Source organism: Trichechus manatus, unplaced genomic scaffold (assembly GCF_000243295.1).
Source record: "Trichechus manatus latirostris isolate Lorelei unplaced genomic scaffold, TriManLat1.0 scaffold00004, whole genome shotgun sequence".
NCBI classification, from domain to species: Eukaryota; Metazoa; Chordata; class Mammalia; order Sirenia; family Trichechidae; genus Trichechus; species Trichechus manatus.
In genome coordinates this window covers 26,431,885-26,450,872 of record NW_004443940.1, presented here as the reverse complement: position 1 = coordinate 26,450,872, position 18,988 = coordinate 26,431,885, and the positions used below count along the sequence as shown (strand labels likewise).

The 18,988-nt window shown below is 45.5% G+C and overlaps 1 protein-coding gene across 2 annotated transcripts in view; it reads right to left on the bottom strand.

Moving 5' to 3' along the window:
- Positions 1–17,535, bottom strand: part of FHL2 (four and a half LIM domains 2) — a 41,218-nt gene extending 23,683 nt beyond the window's left edge. The window contains exons 1-2 of one of the 2 annotated variants that reach the window (XM_023733813.1): positions 17,370–17,535; positions 2,302–2,481 (exon numbers count right to left, since the gene is read on the bottom strand). In XM_023733813.1, coding sequence (XP_023589581.1) covers positions 2,302–2,457 — 156 coding nt within the window. In that variant the 5' untranslated portion in view covers positions 2,458–2,481; positions 17,370–17,535. Of the gene's footprint in view, positions 1–2,301; positions 2,482–2,647; positions 3,187–17,369 lie in introns of those variants that run through there. The other variant, XM_023733807.1, reaches the window with a different exon arrangement.
- Between the last annotated feature and the right edge of the window lie 1,453 nt (positions 17,536–18,988).

Sequence of the window (18,988 nt, the reverse complement as noted above, 5' to 3'; positions counted from 1 at the left end):
CTTTCTTCCTAGGAGCCGGTGGGTAGATTCAACCCACCAACTTTTCAGTTTGTAGGTGAGCACTTAACCATGAGCGCCCTCCAGGGGCTTTTTTTCCAGGTAAAGCCTTTACAAAATAATTATGGCTTTTCCGTGTCCATTCGTTCTTCCTCAAACCAGACATTTTTTTACTGATGTTTCCACAATGAAAAGTAATAAAGAGGGCAAGGCTTATGGGAAGAAGTGTGTGATGGGAACGTTTTGCAGAAAGAATGGGGAAGTATTCAGAAGAAAAGTAGAAGTCCGCAGTTTATAACAACATCAGCTGCTACGGTGAGTGCTCAGGGCTCTGTATCTACGTATAATAGTCCACGAAGTAGGCACCCTTAATCTCCACTTTCTAGATGCGGAGACTGGTCCAAGTTCATGGCAAAGACACAGAGGAAAAGTTCAGCAGAAAGACACACAGGCTTATTTGAACCAGGCAGTCTGGCGTCTGAGCTCATATGCTCAGCCAATTAAATAAATGAAACAGAGATTAAGAATGCTCATTAGGGACAATGAGACATATTTCAGGCAAAGGTGGAGACAGGAAGATACTTCACTTTTAGACAAGCAAGATCAGCTAACTGCTGTTGCATGTAGTCAAACCTCTAAAACCGTTTTAAAGTTTACACAATACCATGGTTGAGTTTCATTTCTTTTACACTTGGCAGGCCACTCCTGTTCTCAAGCCAAAAGATACACTGCTGCAGCCTGGTTTCAAGTAACCAGTGTGGCACATCCTTCATCTCTGCTCAGAGCAAAGGCCTCTTTCTGCACAAGATGGAAATCACCCCTCCGTTGTCACTAAATACCTAGCAACAGAAACGGCCTTCTGAGTGTTGCCCTTCCCAGGAACTATGTGATAGAAGAAATAGAAGAAACTGGACTGGATATTGGGATTACCCAACTGCAGGCACAGACTAACTCATTCATTCAGTCTACAATCATGTATTGACACTTGTAACCACTGAGGAGCGTGGGAGAAATCCCTAGAGAATACAAAGCAGTGACAGCAGAAAAGGGATACTCGAATGCATGAGTTGGCTTGGAATCCACTAACCTGGGAATGCCTTGGAGCTTCCCAAGTGGCCCCATTTTAGAAGTAATTCTGTGGCTCTCAGGATGACAGTCACTTAAAGTGCTTGTCAAAAGTGTTTTAGCTGCTGTTTGGCAGGTGAAGATATCACAGATCTTAGAAGCGAGGACGGTGAGACTTTGTCTCACACACTGTTGACATGTTATCAGGAGGCACCAGTCCCTGGAGAAGGACATCATGCTTGGTAAGGTAAAGGGTCAGCAAAGCAGAGGAAGACCCTCAATGAGATAGACTGACACAGTGGCTGCAGTGATGGGCTCTAACACAGTAACTACTGTGAGGATGGCACAGGACCGGGCAGTGTTTCTTTCTGTTGCACGTGGGGTCTCCATGAGTCGGAACCAACTCAACGGCACCTAACAACAACAACCGCCAATACTAAGGACACCAGGGGCGTTCTTCAGTCATCCAGGTTTGACTAAGAACGCGCTGTGAAGTATAAGCCAGGGTTCACACAGTCAACAAGTCAGCCAGCACAAATAACCAGTGGCCTCTGTGGAACCACACTTGGCCATCCTAGAAGAGCTGTTCATTCCTTATACATGAGCCTTTTGCCCATTAAAAACAGACAAACAACACAAAACAAACCAGTAAACATCCTGTTTTCCCCCACTAAAAGAGCCCAAGGAATTTAGCGCATTTATGTGCCCATTTTCTGGAAACCAGCTCCCATTCACTTACTCACACATTTGTTCAGCAAATATTTACTGAGCAGCACCTGTGACACATTAGTCACCACAAGACAAAGACAGGACTGAGTAAGAGAGCCTTGCCCTTAAGTGCTGAGAGGTGGGGTGGCTAGAGGAGAACGCTAATACCTAGACTACAAGGCAAGTGTCTGGGACACTAACTCCAAGTGTCTTGAAAAGGCACTATCCAAGTGCTACGGAAGTAAGAGGGGGACGATGCTACAGAATTAAGAGGGGGACGAGAGCAAATCAGCTCGAGGGGAAAGGCTCAGGAAAGCGTTACAACCTTAAAGGGTTTCCGCCCGTCTGGGGCGGAGGGGCTTGAAAGACAGAATTTTCAGGAAGTGATAAGGATTAGGACATCAGCTGAAACCATTCAAAGAAGCCCATGGTACTTGGGGAGGCTGGAGGGATCCAGAAGAGTTACCCAAATGAGTTACCCTGTTCAGTTCAGCCAGATGCAGACCCCCAGGGGAGACCCAGGCCAGGTACCTTGCAATCACAGCCGATGGGCTTCTTACACTCCTCACAGTTGTTGGCGTAGAGGGTCTCGAAGCACTCCACGCAGAAGGGGTTCTCCTCCCTCAAAATATACTTCTTGCCAAAGAGAGATTCATTACAATGGTGGCAGTCAAAGCGCTCGGTCATCTTGACACCTGGCGTTTCGACAACCTATCAAAAGGAAGGAAAAACACAGATCCCAGTGAGCACGCTGCGAATACCCAGCGAGCGCACTGCGAATACCGCGCGTACAAAGGCCTTAACTGTACTGCCGTCTGTTAGTGTCATCTGCAGCCAAGGGAGAGCTATTTCCTGTGGAGGAATAATTCAAACTCACCCTTTACATAGTCGTAATTTTCAATGATACTTTTCTTTTATTAGTTGGGGCAGTTTTGTGTTTTAATGTGCTCCACTTCTTTAAAAGTCCCAGTGACTGCTGACAGTGTCAAATAAAGCTGTCTCAGTTTTGGATCCGAGTACAAGTTTCAAGTCAGAGTTGTTATCCTGTTGGCCTCCGTGTGCTTTAGAAGTGTGACAGCACCTTAAATCTTTCCTTTCTCCAGGCCCCCAAAATAGAAAAGCAGGGACCAGAAACAATATTCCCATTTCTATAAAAAGATTTTCCATGAGTGTCCCTTTATGATTCATCAATTTGAAGAGTCAGAAACCATATCAGCAAAAGGGAGGGATATCCGAGTTGGTAAATTTGAGATTAGATACCAATAGCATTACCCCTGACCTTGAGATTGCATTGGCAAGTATAATCTGCCCCTGCACGAAAAAAACTGCCAAATGTCCCTCAGGGAAGGTCACTTTTCCCAGGTTATACGATCATTCTTCGGCAGGCCAGGTATCCAGAGAGCAGGATAAAGGGAAAGGCTGGCTTCCCAAGAACTCAGATGATCACAGTTGGAAACGAAATGACTTCAGTTAATGGCATCTCCAGGCAATACCCAGTGCTTTTCCAAGAGGAACCAGTATGCCTTTCTGTGCCGTGGAGGCATCCCAGTCCTGCTGCATTCTTCCAGGCTGAGTCTACAGCATGCACGAACAGAAAGGGACAGGGCGGGGAGCAGGGGGGGACGAGGATGCTTTCCACCTCTCCTCATCCTCATATGATCATTCCTATACAAAAACGTTGTAATTACTCCAGAGGGAAAGTTTATGATGGGAATACGAGATGTGGAGAAATACCTCCCGGGCATTAAAAACAGCTTATTTTCTTATGTGGCAATATTTAATTTACTGAAAGTGAAGTTTTATACATTGTGAAACACGTAAATGGATTTGCTATGCAGCTGAGCAATGTTTCACAAACTGTAATTAAACTTTGTTCAATTTTCAGTCATGTTAGAACATTTAAGTTCCCTAACCTAAAGGTGGAGCCCTGGTGGTGCAGTGGTTAAGAGCTCAGCAGCTAACTAAAAGGTTGGCAGTTCGAATCCACCAGCTCCTCCTGAGAAACTCTATGGGGCAGTTCTACTCTGTCCTATAGGGTCGCTATGAGTCGGAATTGACTTCACGGCAACCAGTTTGTTTTTTTGGTTTAACCTAAAGGTTGGCGGTTCAAACCCACCCAGTAGCTCCATGGAAGAAAGGCCTGGCTATCTGCTTCTGTAAAGATTACAGCCAAGAAAATCCTATGGAGCAGTTCTACCCTGTAACACATGGGGTCGCCATGAGTCAGAACTGACTCAATAGCAACAGGTATGGTTTTTTTTCATGTTGTTTTAAGACCATTTATTGAGTGAACTAGAATTATACCACATGATACAAATAAAATACTGCTGTTTGAGTTATGCTAACCGCATATTTGATAGTGTTTATTAATTTTGTACTCTTGTGTATACAAGGTCCTGACAACTATAAGCAAAGAAATGAACCTCCTTCAAGCATTCATACTGGGTTATTTCTATGTTTATAGAACAATTTTTTTCCAAGAGTATTAAATGTGCAGCTGGACACATGTGGCGGGATCCATCCTCCTAAATCGCTCTTCCTGGAGTTAAAGAAAACACTGTCTGGACATTCTTGTGATAATATCACAAGATGAGGCTCTTGAGCATTTGAATTATTCTGAAACCAACGTATAAATATCCTTTGTACTGATGCTATCTCGGGTTGCAGAAGCTATACTTGCCAAAGATTTAATACTTTCCTATAATTTCTCAGTTATTGGCCTTGAAAATGATGATTGTTTATTTTATCACAATAGAAAGCTATCCTTCCAACATACATATTTTTTCCAGTAAAGGCTGCCATTTAGCTGTGGAAGCCAGAGGCTTCTTGCCTATTCTGTTGACACAAATATAAGAGTAATGATTTGAGAATTTGAAATAAGAATAAAAGAAGATAGACTATAAATCGTAGAATTTAAAAGCTGGAAGCCACCCCGAGATTATCTATGACAACTACCTCATTTTATGGATGGAAAAACTGAAGCCCAGGAACATTAATGACAGAAGAGAATTCACATGAGCTTTCCCACATAGCCATCTAACTTAGATAAAATGAGCTCCAAATCTAAATCAAAAGGCAGAGGTAGTTCCCAGTGGGTTCAGACAAGCACCAACCCTGTTAGGAAAGGAAAGGACCACAGTCTTTGCCAATAATCTCTATATAACACTATTTTTACGTTTGCAAGCCAGTTACAGGGGTGAACTTTTTTTCCAAGGTCATGATTATGATGCTCATGTACCTGGTATGAGTTTCCATAGCCTCTGATTTCACAGGACCAGGAGCCCTGGTGGTGCAGTGGTTAACAACTCAGGGGCTAACCAAAAGGTTGGCAGTTCAAATCCACCAGCCGCTCCTTGGAAACCCTATGGGGGCAGGTCTACCTTGTCCCATAGAGTCGCTATGAGTCGAAATCGACTTGACGGCACCTAACAACAACAGTAACAGGACAGCAAAAAAATTTAAGTGAATAAACTTTGAGAACAAGTAGGTTCCCATGTATGCTCACTGTGGGAGGACATCTCGTGAGAAATGCCCTTCTCACTGGCACTGACTGTAAGCAGAAAGACCATTCATCAGTTGCTGTGGAGTCGATTCCAGCTCATAGCGACCCCTCTGTGTGTCAGAGTAGAACTGTGCTCCACAGAGTTTTCAATGGCTGAGTTTTTGGAAGTAGATCGCCAGGCCTTTCTTCCAAGGTGCCTCTGGGTGGATCTGAACATCAAACCTTTTGGTTAGCAGTCAAGTGTGTTAACCACTTTCACTACCCAGGCACTCCGGAAAGAGTACAGAGGCCGTGACCAGCTCAGGGGGTGGAACTGTGAGGTGGCACTGGTCTCAGTGTATGGAGCCTCTCATGGATTGAACTGCGTCCCCCAAAAATATCTGTCAGCTTGGCTGGGTCATGATTCCCAAGTATTGTGTAATTGTCTACCATTTTGTAATCTGATGTGATTTCCTTCTGTGTTGCAAATTCAATCACTATGATCTAGTAAGATGGATTAGCAACAGTTATACTGATGAGGTCTAAAAGATTGGATAGTGTCTTAAGCCAATCTCTTTTGAGATATGAAAGAGAGAGAAGCAAACAGAGACACAAGGGGACCTCATACCACCAAGAAAGCAATGCCAGGAGCAGAGTGTGTCCTTTGGACCTGAGGTTTCTTCACAGAGAAGCTCCCAGACCAAGGGAAGATTGATGACACAGATCTTCCTCCAGAGCCAACAGAGAAAATGTTCCTCTAGAGCTGACGCCCTGAACTTGGACTTGTAGCCTACTGGACTGTGAGAAAATAAACTTCTCTTTGTTAAAGCCATCCGCTTGTGGTATTTCTGTTATAGCAGCACTAGATGACTAAGACAGAGCCCATTTCTACAGAACGGTTTCTGAAGACTGTGGGTCTCTCTCCCACCTTGTTCCTTATCTTCTCTAGGAAGTCATTATCGTTTTAGTGATTAGCAGAGTATCTCTGCTGAAACCCACCAGATGCGATGTACCCAGCACCACAAATCAGCAATACAGCAGGATGCACTTTATCTGAGAAGACCCTCTTTAAGGATTTCCAAATAACTGTATTAAGCACAAAGTCTTAAGTCTCAGAATAAGTAGTCTAAGCTAAGGAAAAAGCTAACAGCTTCCCTTTTATCTCAGAGTTTAAAACCAACTCTTCCCTAATTAAATGCTACCAAATAGAGGATCTTCTTTCACAAAAAATGATTTGTATATGTAAAGTTACACTATCAATCTTAAGCCTTTTATAATGGGAAAATCCTATGTACAGTTCTATGTCATAACCCTCTCTAACTTTGCATTTTTTAATCTTACAAAATACCTGATTATTCATTCACAGGGTCGCTATGAGTTGGAATCGACTTGACGGCAATGGTTTTATTCATTTGTTCAAGAAATGCTGGTGGCGCCAAAAATATGTACCAGCTGTTATGCCAAATGCTGGAGGTACAAGGATGAATAAGGTATAGGCCCCTCCCTCAAAGAACCCGTCGTCTAGTGAGGAGAACAGATCTCTATCAAACAGCGTCATAAAGCACCGGCGAAGGATAAAAACAAAACAAAAAAGTCCACACTCATTGCCATCGAGTCAATTCCGACTCACAGTGACCCTAAGACAGAGCAGAACGGCCTCACAGCGTTACCAAGGCTGTCATCTTTAGGGAAGCAGACTGCCCCGTGTTTCTTCTGCAGAGCAGCTGATGGGTCTGCACAGCCAACCTTTTGGTTGGCAGCCCAACACTTAACCACTGTGCCACTCTGTGCTAAGGACAGAGATGAAGAAATACACAGGGTATTACAGAACACTAGAGGAGGCCCTGAGCCACGCCGCCTGCGAGGGCAGGGCCGGCTTCCTGGAGGTATTACCTGTGGTGACAAAGAGTGGTTGTTAGCTGTCCTGGAGTTGGCCCCCGACTCGTGGCAACCCCATGCACAACAGAATGAAACACTGCCCGGTCCTGCACCATCCCACAAAGGGCTGCAGACTGGACCTCTGCGATCCACAAGGTTTCCATTGGCTGATTTTCAGAAGGAGACTGCCTGTCCTTTCTCTTCAGTCGGACTCAGTCTGGAAGCTCTGCTGAAGCCTGTTTGGCATCCCAACAACTCACAAGCCTCCACTGACAGAAGGGTGGTGGCTGTGCTTGAGGTGCACTGGCTGGGAATAGAATCTGGGTCTCCCACATGGAAAGCGAGAATTCTACCAGCAAACCACCACTGCTCTAGAGAAAACAGGCCAAAGGGACAGGGTGAGCAAAGCACAGAAATGAAAATGGGTGTGGGGTAACGGGGACATTCATGAAGATGAGAGTAACTCGAGAGCCAAGTCGGCAGGAGTGGCAAAAGATGGGGCTTAAATAACAAAGACCCAGGCAAGGAGGACCTAGTGCACCTTGTTCTTCAATGTGGATTTATGCTGCAGGCAATGGGAAGCCAAAAGGTTTAAGCATGTCATCTCCTGCAACCTGCACAGTGCTAAAGGGGAATAGGAAACAAAACCCACTGCTGTATTTTGACTCATGGTGACCAGGTGGTGCAAGGGGATTGTATTCTACTACTAACCGAAAGATTGGTGGTTAGAATCTACCCAGCGGTGCCACGGAAGAAAGGCCTGACAATCTACTTCTGTTAGATTAAAAAACAAAAACAGAACCAGTTGCTGTTGGGTCCATTCTAACGAATGGCGACCCCATGTGTTGCAAAGTAGAAGTGTGCCCCATTGCATCTTCAAAGCCATGATCTTTCGGAAGCAGATTGCTGGGCCTTTCTTCCAAAGTGCCACTGGGTGGGTTTGAACAGCTAACTATTCTGTTAGCTAAAAAAAAAAAAACCATTGCCATCCAGTCAATTCCAACTCATAGCGACCATATTGGACAGAGGAGAAGTGCCCCACAAGGTTTCCAAGGCTGTACATCTTTACAGAAGCAGACTGTCGCATCTTTCTCCCGTGGAGCAGCTGGTGGGCTCAAACTGCCAACCTTCTGGTTAGCAGCCAAGCGCTTAACCACTGCGCCACCAGGGCTTCTTTCAAAACTCGCTACTGTCGAGTCAAATTTTGACTCATAGAGACCCTGTAGGACAGAGTAGAACTGCCCCATAGGGCTTCCAAGGCCATAAGTTTTTATAGAAGTAGCCTGCCACATCTTTCTCCCATGGAGCAGCTGGTGGGTTCAAACCACTGAGTGCTTAAACACTGCACCACCAGGGCTCCTCAAGGTACAGAGAACTGCCTCCATAGGGTTTTCAAGGTTATAAATCTTTACAGAAGCAGAACGGAGAAGCTGGTGGGTTCGAACCATAGACCTTGCGGTCAGCAGCCAAGTGCTCTGAGTCAGCGGTTAACCGTGCCACCCAGGGACAAGATTAAAACCAAGCCAAACTGACAGCCATCGAGTTGATACTGACTCATGGCGACCTCATGTGTTACAGAGCAGAACTGCTCCATAGGGTTTTCTTGGCTGTAATTTTTATGGATGCAGATTACCAGGCCTTTCTTCTGCGGTGCAGCTGGGTCAAACCGGCAACTTTTAGGTTTGTAGTTGACAGCAAACCATTTGTGCCAGTCAGGGTTCCTTGCCGTAAGATTACAGCCACTGAAAACAATACGGAGCGCAGTTCTACTCTGACACACCTGGGGCTGCCGTGGGAGACAGGAAGGCCCCATTAAATGTTTACTGCGTGAAAGCCTGACTTTGCTATTGCCTTGGTTATCTAGTGCTGCTAGAACAGAAGTACCACAAGTGGATGGCTTTAATAAAGAGAAATTTATTCTCTCACAGTCTAGGAGGCTAGAAGTCCAAATTCAGGGTGCCAGCTCCAGAGGAAGGCTTTCTCTCTCTGTCAGCTCTGGGGGAAGGTCTCTGTTGTCAGTCTTCCTGGTCTGGGAGCTTCTCGGCACAGAGAACCCAGGTCCAAAGGACTCACTGCTCCTGGCACTTCTTTCTTGATGGTGACGAGGTCTCCCCTCCCCTCCCGCCACTTTCTGCTGCTTCTTTTTTACAGCTCAAAAGAGATTGGTTTAAAACACAATCTAATCTTGGAGTCCTGCCTCATTAACCTAACTGCCTCTAATCCTGCCTCGCTAACAGAGGTAGGATTTACAACACACAGGAAAATCACATCGAATGACAAAATGGTGGACAGTCACACAATACTGGGAATCACGGCCTAGCCAAGTTGACACACATTTTGGGGGGACACAATTCAATCCATGATAGCTATATAAGGTTGAGGGGGACCAAACTGAGAGACAGCTTTTAAAAAATTCCCAGGGTGCCACAGTCCACTTCTGAATAGTTTCTTCAAATGAAAATTAGACATTTTGGTGCTGAAAGGGTTTTTTAAATCTGAATTGTATAAAGTTCGCTTACCCTGTCTGAACCTCAGTATCCCCCATGAGAGCTTATATAAAATCTCTGTCCGTTCGTGGTACACAGGAATGAGGAAAGAATTACACAACGGCATGCAGAGACACCTAAACACAAGGTGTGACCACAGACTCAAATCCAAATTACAGCGTCCTGGAGTTCTTATCCCTCACCAGGGTTAAATCATCCTCTGACATCATTCTGCCCTCGGCTCTGGTAAAAGCTAGTCTTTCTTCTTCCTTTCTGGATCTCAGGCTCCAGGCTTGGCTCTGGGCCAGGTCACTGCATTGGGTGAGGCACGAACCAGCTGCAGCTCCCCAGACCTGGGGACAGCCTGGAGAGGTCTTTGCTCTCGAGTTTTCCATCAGCCCAGCTCTTCCTCATGCGTAAGAATAAAGGTTTGGAGCCCAACAGATGCACAGGGCTCAGCTACTAAAAATAATAATAGCCTACGGGCTTATAAAAGAGGTCCCTGGGCGGCCCAAAGGGTTAAGCGCCCAACTACGAGCTAAAAGGCTGGCGGTTCGAACCCACCCAGAGATGCCTCGGAAGACAGGCCTGGTGATCTTCTGAAAGGTCACAGCCTTGAAAACCCTGTGGAGCAGCTCTACTCTGCACACATGGCGTTGCCGTGAGTCGAAACCAACTCCACAGCAACCAACAACAACACAGGCTTGTAACTGTGGTTGACTTGTATCTTTTCATGTTTAAAACCTGTGAAACAAAGGTTGAGGGGGGGGTGTTAGCGCAGGAAAGAGAGAAGAGAAGTAAGAAAAAAGGGAGGAGGAAAATTAAAAGAGAGTCAAGGGCAGAAGAGAGAGGTAGCGATCAGTGGGAGAAAGGAGGAGGCGGGTACATGAGGTGCAAGAGAGGGAAGGGCATTTGGAGGCAGGAAGCTCAGTTTTCTAGCAGCAAGATTTCCAGAGCATCCAGGGAGGAGGCTGGCGAGGCAGACGGCCTCTGCTGGCTCAGCTTCGAGCTTCAGGAGGTTGGGCCATCCTTGCCGAGTGGGAGGCCTGATGGGACATGCAAGTCCTGCGAGGCCAGATTTAGGGTTTGCAAAAGTATCCATCAAGCACCCTTTTACAATGCTCACTTTATTTCACTTCCCACTTTGACCTCACCCCCAAAAGTGCCATTTTCTCCTCCCCCTCCAGACCCCTAAGTGTTTCCCTACACTCCGCTTTGTGAGACTGCACTTACTCAGTCGTTTCCCGAAGAAAATCTAAGATTGTCCCCAAGCCTTTCTGGCAACACCCGCACAGGCAGCTTCAGGACATCGGCCCCTCCCCAAAGTCATGCCGATCTTTAAAAGTCCCTGCATTGCTTGGCGACCATCAGTCAAAGCTTCTGGCGGAGAATTAGGAAAAGTGGTCTGCTGTGCGTTGGGCCTTTTCTAGAATATGTTTACAGTGCAATGCGCTCCTGCCCCAACATCATAGTGTGATTGTCTGTGTTTCCGCCAAACTGAAAGCTCTGCCAAGGTGGGCACCAGGTGCGTGCTGCCCTGCCTGCAGGTGGCAGTGTAGGTGCTTCATCTATACTTGCAGAATGAATGAACAAAGGATGGATGAATGCAAATAACCCAGAATACGAACATGTGGATGAGAAAATCATGTCAATGAGGAACGTTTTATGTGAACAATCCATTTCGCAAAGCAAACCCAAAATGAAATCTGGTTTGGCATCTGATGCATTAAAACTTCTAATGTTACAGATCCTGGGCTTCATTACGGCTCTCCTTCCCCCCTGCCAGTTACACTGCTGTTTCCACAGTGGGTAGAATTTTCTTACTGTGTTTGAACTCTAAACCCTTATGAATACACAGCTGCACAGTCCAAGGATGGGAGCTTGTCTGGGTTAAGACCCAAAAGCCAGCCAGGAGACTCTCCCAACCAGCTCTGGGAAGAACACGCCAGATCCCCTCACAAAGGATCCACATATCAGCAAAAGTTCCCAGATGTCCTATGCAGACCCAGCCTGCCTATATATCAAAGATCTTCTACCCAAAGGCACAGAACCCTCACACGGGGAAATCTGGTTGGAGAGTCCTCTGTACCAGTTTGTCTTCTTATGGGTAGAAGTATCGACAGACGAACACAGCTCACTCTGGACACCCTTTTCATCAGTCTAGATGAAATGTTTCTTTTAGAAAGAAAAATTCTGGTAAGGGAGAGGGTTGTTAGTTTCAAAAATGTTTATTACTTTTATATATACATATAAATTCTAAATAATATATTTTGGATCAATTTGAAACCGATTTTTTAAATTGTTGGCAAGGTGCAAAATTGACTACGCCTACCACTATACAATATGTTTATGGGTTAATTTAATGAGAATTTATTGAGTATATCTATATACAGGGGCCCTGGTGGCACAGCAGTTAAAGCAATCGACTGCTAACCAAAAGGCTGGCGGTTCGAGACCACCAGCAGGGCTCTGTGGGAGAAAGATGTGGCAGTCTGCTTCTGTAGAGCTGACAGCTTCGGAAATGCTATGAAGTCGCTATGAGTCAGAATCGACTTGTTGGCAGTGGGTTTTGGTTTTTTTATATGCAGGGGACAAGGATATAATACAATTTGGTATGTAAACTGGTAACTTCCAAAAAATTTTTGAAATATTAATTTCTGATAGTTGCAAGAAATGTTCTGTGCAAGGCAATGCTTGAATGCTATCTTCTTAATTATCCTTTGACTACTCAATACCTAACGTAAAGAAATGGGAAAACAATTAAATGTCAAATTTTTGACCTAAAGACCATTAATAAAGGAATAGTAAGGCACATTTTGGTGTCCTGGAGACTTTTTAATCCATTCAATAGGAATGTATTTAGTAACTACTATTTTCCATGTAGGAGCCCTGGTGGCACAATGGTTAAGCACTTGGTTAAGCTAACCCAAAGGCCGGCAGTTTGAACCCACCAGCAACTCTGTGAGAGGAAAGACCCAGAGACCTGCTCCCTGCTGTAAAGATTTCAGCCTAGGAAACAGTATGAGGCAGTTCTACTCTGTCCTGTAGGGTCACTACGAACTGGAATTGACTCGACGGCACACAACATTTTTCATGTACAGTATTAGGCTCTGGCATATTAAGATAAAATACGCAGTCTCTGAAGGAGTAGTTCTATCTCCAAAAAATTTAAATCGCCTTTAAGATATCATCTTGCAATTTAATCTCAAAACATGTCAGCTTAGTCAATGCAAGACAACCCTAATTATACAGGTTGGAATGGTGGGATGCCTCAGCTTCATAAATCACTCCAGTGTGGGAATGGAGAAAGACTCCACCCGGGAGGGCCACCTTGCCTTCCCAGGAAGGTGGGAAAGTTACTCATCTCAAGCTTTCTGTTTCTCCACCTACAAAACCAAAAACAGCTCTCTCTTTCAAAAGTCTCCTCTGATGGACAGAAGGCAGTTTGTTCACTCTCCATTTGCCTGGTGTTCCATCCTCATGACCTCTTGACTGGCCTTTTCCTCCGGTGGCCGTCAACTTCCATGAAAGTCTGGGGGCCTCTCCACTTTCGGGTCAACCCTGCTTCTTCATGATGATTTTTCTTGGTGTTTCTTTAGTACATTGACTTAAACTGTCAAGTCAACTCCAACTCATAGTGACTCCATGTGTGTCAGAGTAGAACTGTGCTCCATAGGGTTTTTCAATGGCTGGTTTTTCAGAAGTAGATCACCAGGCCTTTCTTCCTTGAGACACCTCAGGGTGGACTCAAACTGCCCACCTTTCGGTTAGCAGCTTGGCACATTAACCATTTACACCACCCAGGTTCTCCAGTAGTACGAGTCTGTTATTACAGACTTGCGCATCTTCTTACTTCGTTCACTGACTGGCTAATTCTTATTTGCTCCAAAAGTTTTATGATCAAACATTGAGAGACATTTTTATTTTTGACTGACAAACTAAGTATTTTTGGATTGAAGGATGCTCTTTGCTATTAATCCCATCTGCCCATTAAAAACAGCAGCCACCTGTCTCATCAGCAGAGGCACCATTTCCTCACTTTGTCCTACGTGCTTAAAGGAAAGTCACGGACTAAACCAGGGCTAGAGAGAGACGGACGACAAAGACTAAGGACCAGACTGAAGACACATGCCATTAAAATTCAGACTAAGTGTGAGAACTACCCACGAGAACTGTACTGTGGATGGAGAGAGCTGATGCTTCCCTGAATCTTTCAGTAGATCTATAAGCTGGGAGCCACAGTTTACAGCGAAAGAAAAACCAATACTGCCAGTAGCAAGGTATCCAAAAAAAATCCTAAAAACTGGAATCCAAAAAAGGGAAAATGAGAACTGGTGGAGGGAATGTTTATGCAAATGGCACTGGGGGGCTAAAATTGACACCTACAACTCAGGACAGAGAAAATTCATTAGACTCACCCCACGGTCACAATGCTAGCCAGTTTCCTGAAAGACCAGGCTCTCGGTCATTAGAGAAAGCCCATGGATTTTGTTCAAGATGATAATCTTAAGGAAGTGACCTGTCAGTATAATGCCATGTGAAATGGGGCACTTGATAAACGTGGCTTTGATAAAATTGTCATGATAAAACAACACAGGAAATATCCAATAGAATGCTTTCGTTCACCCAAGTTCAAGGAACTTTGTATCTCATGGCATTGAGTCAGAGAGGTTTACCTGCTCCAGCCACTCACTGCAGCCCAAGCCACAGAGGCAGGGCCCGAGTAGAACTCAGGGCTCCTGGGGTCTAGTCTAATAATTGGCAGTATCCTACTTTGTGTTTCTGTCTTCAGTTTAGATTTCTTTCAGTCCTGAGTGTTGTTTAGCAAGCAATCTTGGGCCAAAGAATGAAGCATAAAGCATCGCTGAAATACACAGGTGTGCCCCTAGTAGAGTTTGTTGTTGCTGTTATGTGTGGTTGAGTCGGTTCCAACTCATAGCGACCCTATATGACAGAGCAGAACTGCCCCATAGGGTTTCCAAGGAGAGGCTGGTGGATTCGAACTGCCGACTTTATGATTAGCATCCCAGCTCTTAACCATTTCACACCAGGGCTCCCAGTAGAATTTAGTGGTTAAGAATCCTGGCTGTTTAGTTAAGCTATCTGGGGTCAGATACTGGTACCACCATTTATAGGCTGGGTAACCTTCAGCAAGTCACTTTAACTTCTCTGGGCTTCATTCTCTTTATCTTTGAAAATGAGGATATCAAATATGTATACAGTTTACGATATGCAGGCTTTATAACAACCCCGCAAGGAAGGCACCATTATTATCCCTGCTTTCCAGTTGAGGAAACTGAGACACCAAGAGATTAGGTAACCTGGCCAAGGTTACACAGCTCATGGCCAGACACAGGCAGCCCAGCTCCGAGTCCATGTGTGTCCACCAGCCTATCATACTTGCTTTATGGAGTATCTGTGAGCATTAAATGAGACTGTGAACTTAAGGGCTTAGAACAATGCGTGGTTCACAGTGAGCTCAATGTTAGCCCTGATTAATATGCTGCTGTGTAAACACATTTTAAAGCACAACAGGACAATAAACACCGTGGAAACCTAATTCCATATAGTAACTGATAATCTTTCAAAGTTTGGGTTGACAGGGCGACGCTGTGGGGCCTAGCTTTTAGTGACGCGCTTTTCATACAACAAAAGCACAAGCAGCAAAAGAGAAACTAACTCAATGGGGCCTCGTGAACATGAAATACATTTGTTTGTCAAAGGACTTCATCAAAAAGTGAAAAGACAACCTCCAGACGAGGAGAAAATTTTGAGGAACCATATATCCAATTAGGGTCTAATATCCAGAAAATATAAAATACTAGTACACCTTAACAACAAAAAGACAAAGAATCAATCCGATCGAAAAACAGGCAAAGGACTTGTACAGACATTTCACCAAATAGGATATTCAAATAGCCAACAAACACCAGAAGACGCTCAACTCATTAGCCATTAGGGAAATGTCAATCAAAACCACAATGAAATACCATCTTACCCGCATTAGAAGGGAAATGATGAAAAAAAATGGTAAACGATAGATGTTGGGAAGGTTGTGGAGAAACAGGAACCCTCATCCATTGCTGGTAGGAATGTAAACTGGCATAGCCACTGTGGAAAAGTTTGGCGGATCCTCAAAAAGTGGAACATAAAACTACCCTATGATCCAGCAATTCTACTCTTAAGTATATACTCAAAAAACGTGAAAGCAGAACAGATACATGTACACCAGTGTTCACTACAGCACTATTCACAATTGCCAAAAGGTGGAAACCACCAAAATGCCCATCAGCAGATGAACGGATAAACAAAATGTGGTACATACATGCAATGAACTATTACTCAGCCATGAAGAGAAACGAAGTCCTAATACATGTCACAACATGGATGAACCCTGAAAACATCATGCTGAGTGAAATGAGTCCGTTGCAAAAGGACAAATATTGTATGATGTCACTTATATGAAATAGGCAAACGTACAGAAACCAATAATTACTAGAGGTTCCCAGGGGCAGGAGGGACAGGGAAGAGGGAGTTTTTGTTTAGGGGACATTGAGCTTACATTAATGGTGGTGGAATGATTTGGAAAAGGGTATCAAGGATGGTCGCACAACATGAAGAATATAATCAATATCACTGAATTACATAAGGAGAAGTTGTTGAATTGGTGTATGTTTTGTTGTGCATAATTTTACCACAATTAAAAACATTCTGGGGTTGAGTTAAATCAGAAAAATACATGAAAAAATTTTATATAAATGCATAATAAAATTTGCTTCATAAAGTTTGGTTTTCTAAAAGTTTAATCCTCAGACTAGAAATTGCTGTATTTCTAAGACTTGCCTCAAATGTTTTTGGTCTAAATCACCTCCACACTACCCACTATAACAACATATTATTATCAAACACACATAAGTAGAGCTGGCACCAAAGAAATGAGACCTATTTGGCTCTGTGTTTTGAACCCAGTTCTCTCGATTACAACCCTAAAGTGTGACTTATTCCCTTCCAAAATAACTGCCAGGGAGTGTCCACACCATGGAAAGCAGCTTTGTATATACATTTCATCTAACCTGGGTTAGGTTACTTAGAATTAAGACCCAAATGAGGATTTTTAAGTAAATATATGATCGATTCTTCATTAAAAGCAGAAACATTTAACATCTTCTTCCCACAATTTCAGCACTAATAAGATATCCCACGAACGCTATTCAAGAAAAATTGGTTGTTATTATTATTTTCGTTTTAAATAAGCTAAGATTATTCTTTTAAACCTGGCGGTTCCGTGTTTTAATTGCCACATGCGCCAAAGCGCGAGGCCACTCTGCCAGCCCCACTTTTTTCTATTAGAGAAAAATGCCTGACGTCCCCGCGCAAATGGACCGCGGCGAACTTGCCAGGGCAAATGCCGCGTGCGTGGGGCCCGCGCCCCAGGAAGGGCAGGAGACCGCGACAGCCACCTCGCCGCAGCCAGGCCGGTTCGGACCCGCTGCCTGCGTTAGCCAGAGCTCGGAGGGTAGCACAGACCCTCCTCGCCACCCGGTGGGTGACTCGCCTCTCGAGGACCCCGATAAAGATCGTCCCTCCAGGTATGGGAGTGGCGGGTCCCCTCCCGCCTCCCAGCGCCCCCTGCCCCACCCGGAGTTCTCCCCGCAATTGCTCAGCTCCCCTCTTCTTTCCTTTCCTTGCCTTTGTTATTAAAAGGCCCTTTGTACTCCCTCTGGGGTTGGACTGGGTCGAGAGCGGATACTCACCGAACCGCGGCGGGCCGGAGTCTCCTGGACGGGGCCGACCGGGACGGCCCGGGGCGGCGAGGGTGGCGCGGTGGCGACGCGGTACCCGGAGGCTGCCGTCTGCGGCGGCGGCTCCTGGACTCGGCTTCGCAGCCGGGCTCGTGCGGAGACCAGCCCTGCTTCCCAGCCCTAGAGAAACCCCCACCGTATCATTTTACCATATAAGGACACAGACGCCTCGGAGCCGCCCGCCGCTCGCGGCTCGCCGCAGCTGGCACTCAGCGCCGCGCGGGGCGAGCGTGGGCGCCGCGAGCGCCACGACCTCGGAGCTCGCCTCGGGTCGGGCAGGAGCCGGACCTCCAGTCGCTCGCCCCTCCTTCTCACCACGCCACCGCCTTCCGGGGCTGCAGCCGCCTCATTGATCACGACTCTTTGTTTGCTTTGGGTTTTTCTCTTTCTTTTTCCTTCTGGGTCTCTCAGCGCATTGGTGATTATGGGGAGTTTCGCCCCCGGTGTCCGCTTACAAGGGGGGCGAGTGTCGGGCGAGTTCCGCGGAACCGCCGGCTGCTGGCCACCCAGGACCTGAACCAGGTTGGAGATCCAGGAATCTGCCCACACGGGAGACTCAGCTCCCGTCCCCTGGGAACGCGAAGGCAGGCAAACGCTTGAGATGCAATGGCAGGCGGAAGGAGACGGAATGAGGCCACTTTTCTAGGTCTTGTGAAGGCAGGAAGCCTGTGTCTGGAGCTAGTTGCGTGGTGGGGTTTTTCCTCCTTCACTCTCTAGACCCGTCTCTGTCAGTAAATGAAACCAGCAGATGGCCAAAAAGAATTGATAATGCCGACTTCTTTGTTCCATTCGGGAGGGAACTAGGTGAAGGTCCAAGCCCCAACACTCCAGGGGAGGGAGGGAGGGAGGTTTAAACATTTCGTATTCCCTCCAAAGAGGAGATACGAAAGTAAGGTAGTTAATGGTGACTCCCAACACTGAAAACGCCAGGTCTTCTGTATGAAGCTAACACTTCTGTAAGGACATAGTGTGCCCTGTTAAACATTGCAGGAGAGAGAAGAGTCTGAGTCCCACGCCTGGGAAAAGGGCATCGTGATAGAAAAGTTTGGTCTTGAGTAAGTGGCCAGCCTTCCAGGTGGGAAGTGTGGACACGGTGGAAGAGTAGCCAGGGACAACAAAGGCATAGGCAATGCCAGTGGCTCTGCTGCTGCTAATATGAAATATTGTGGGCAGGCATATTATTTTTAACATTTGTTGGACTTAAGGGTAATACAATTCTCCAGAGAAGAAAGGAAAAACTATTTGATTGCTTTCTCTTGGTTGGCACTCACTGTCTGGTGATATTTTAGAGGCTACCCAGGGGAACTTGAGAGTCACAGGAGGTCATCAAATTAGCTACCATACCTCCCACTTCCTGAGTACTAGCTCTATAGGGTAACTCATTTGATCCTCATCCCTTTAGGGTAGGGATATTTCTCAAGTTTTATAGTGAGGAAATTTCAGGTTAGAGAGATTTGCTCAAGGCCATGTGAATGGTAACACTGAGAGCTGAGATTATATATATATTATGTTAATCAATTATATATATATGTTTATACTTTTCAGCAATGGTACCAAAATATTTACCAATG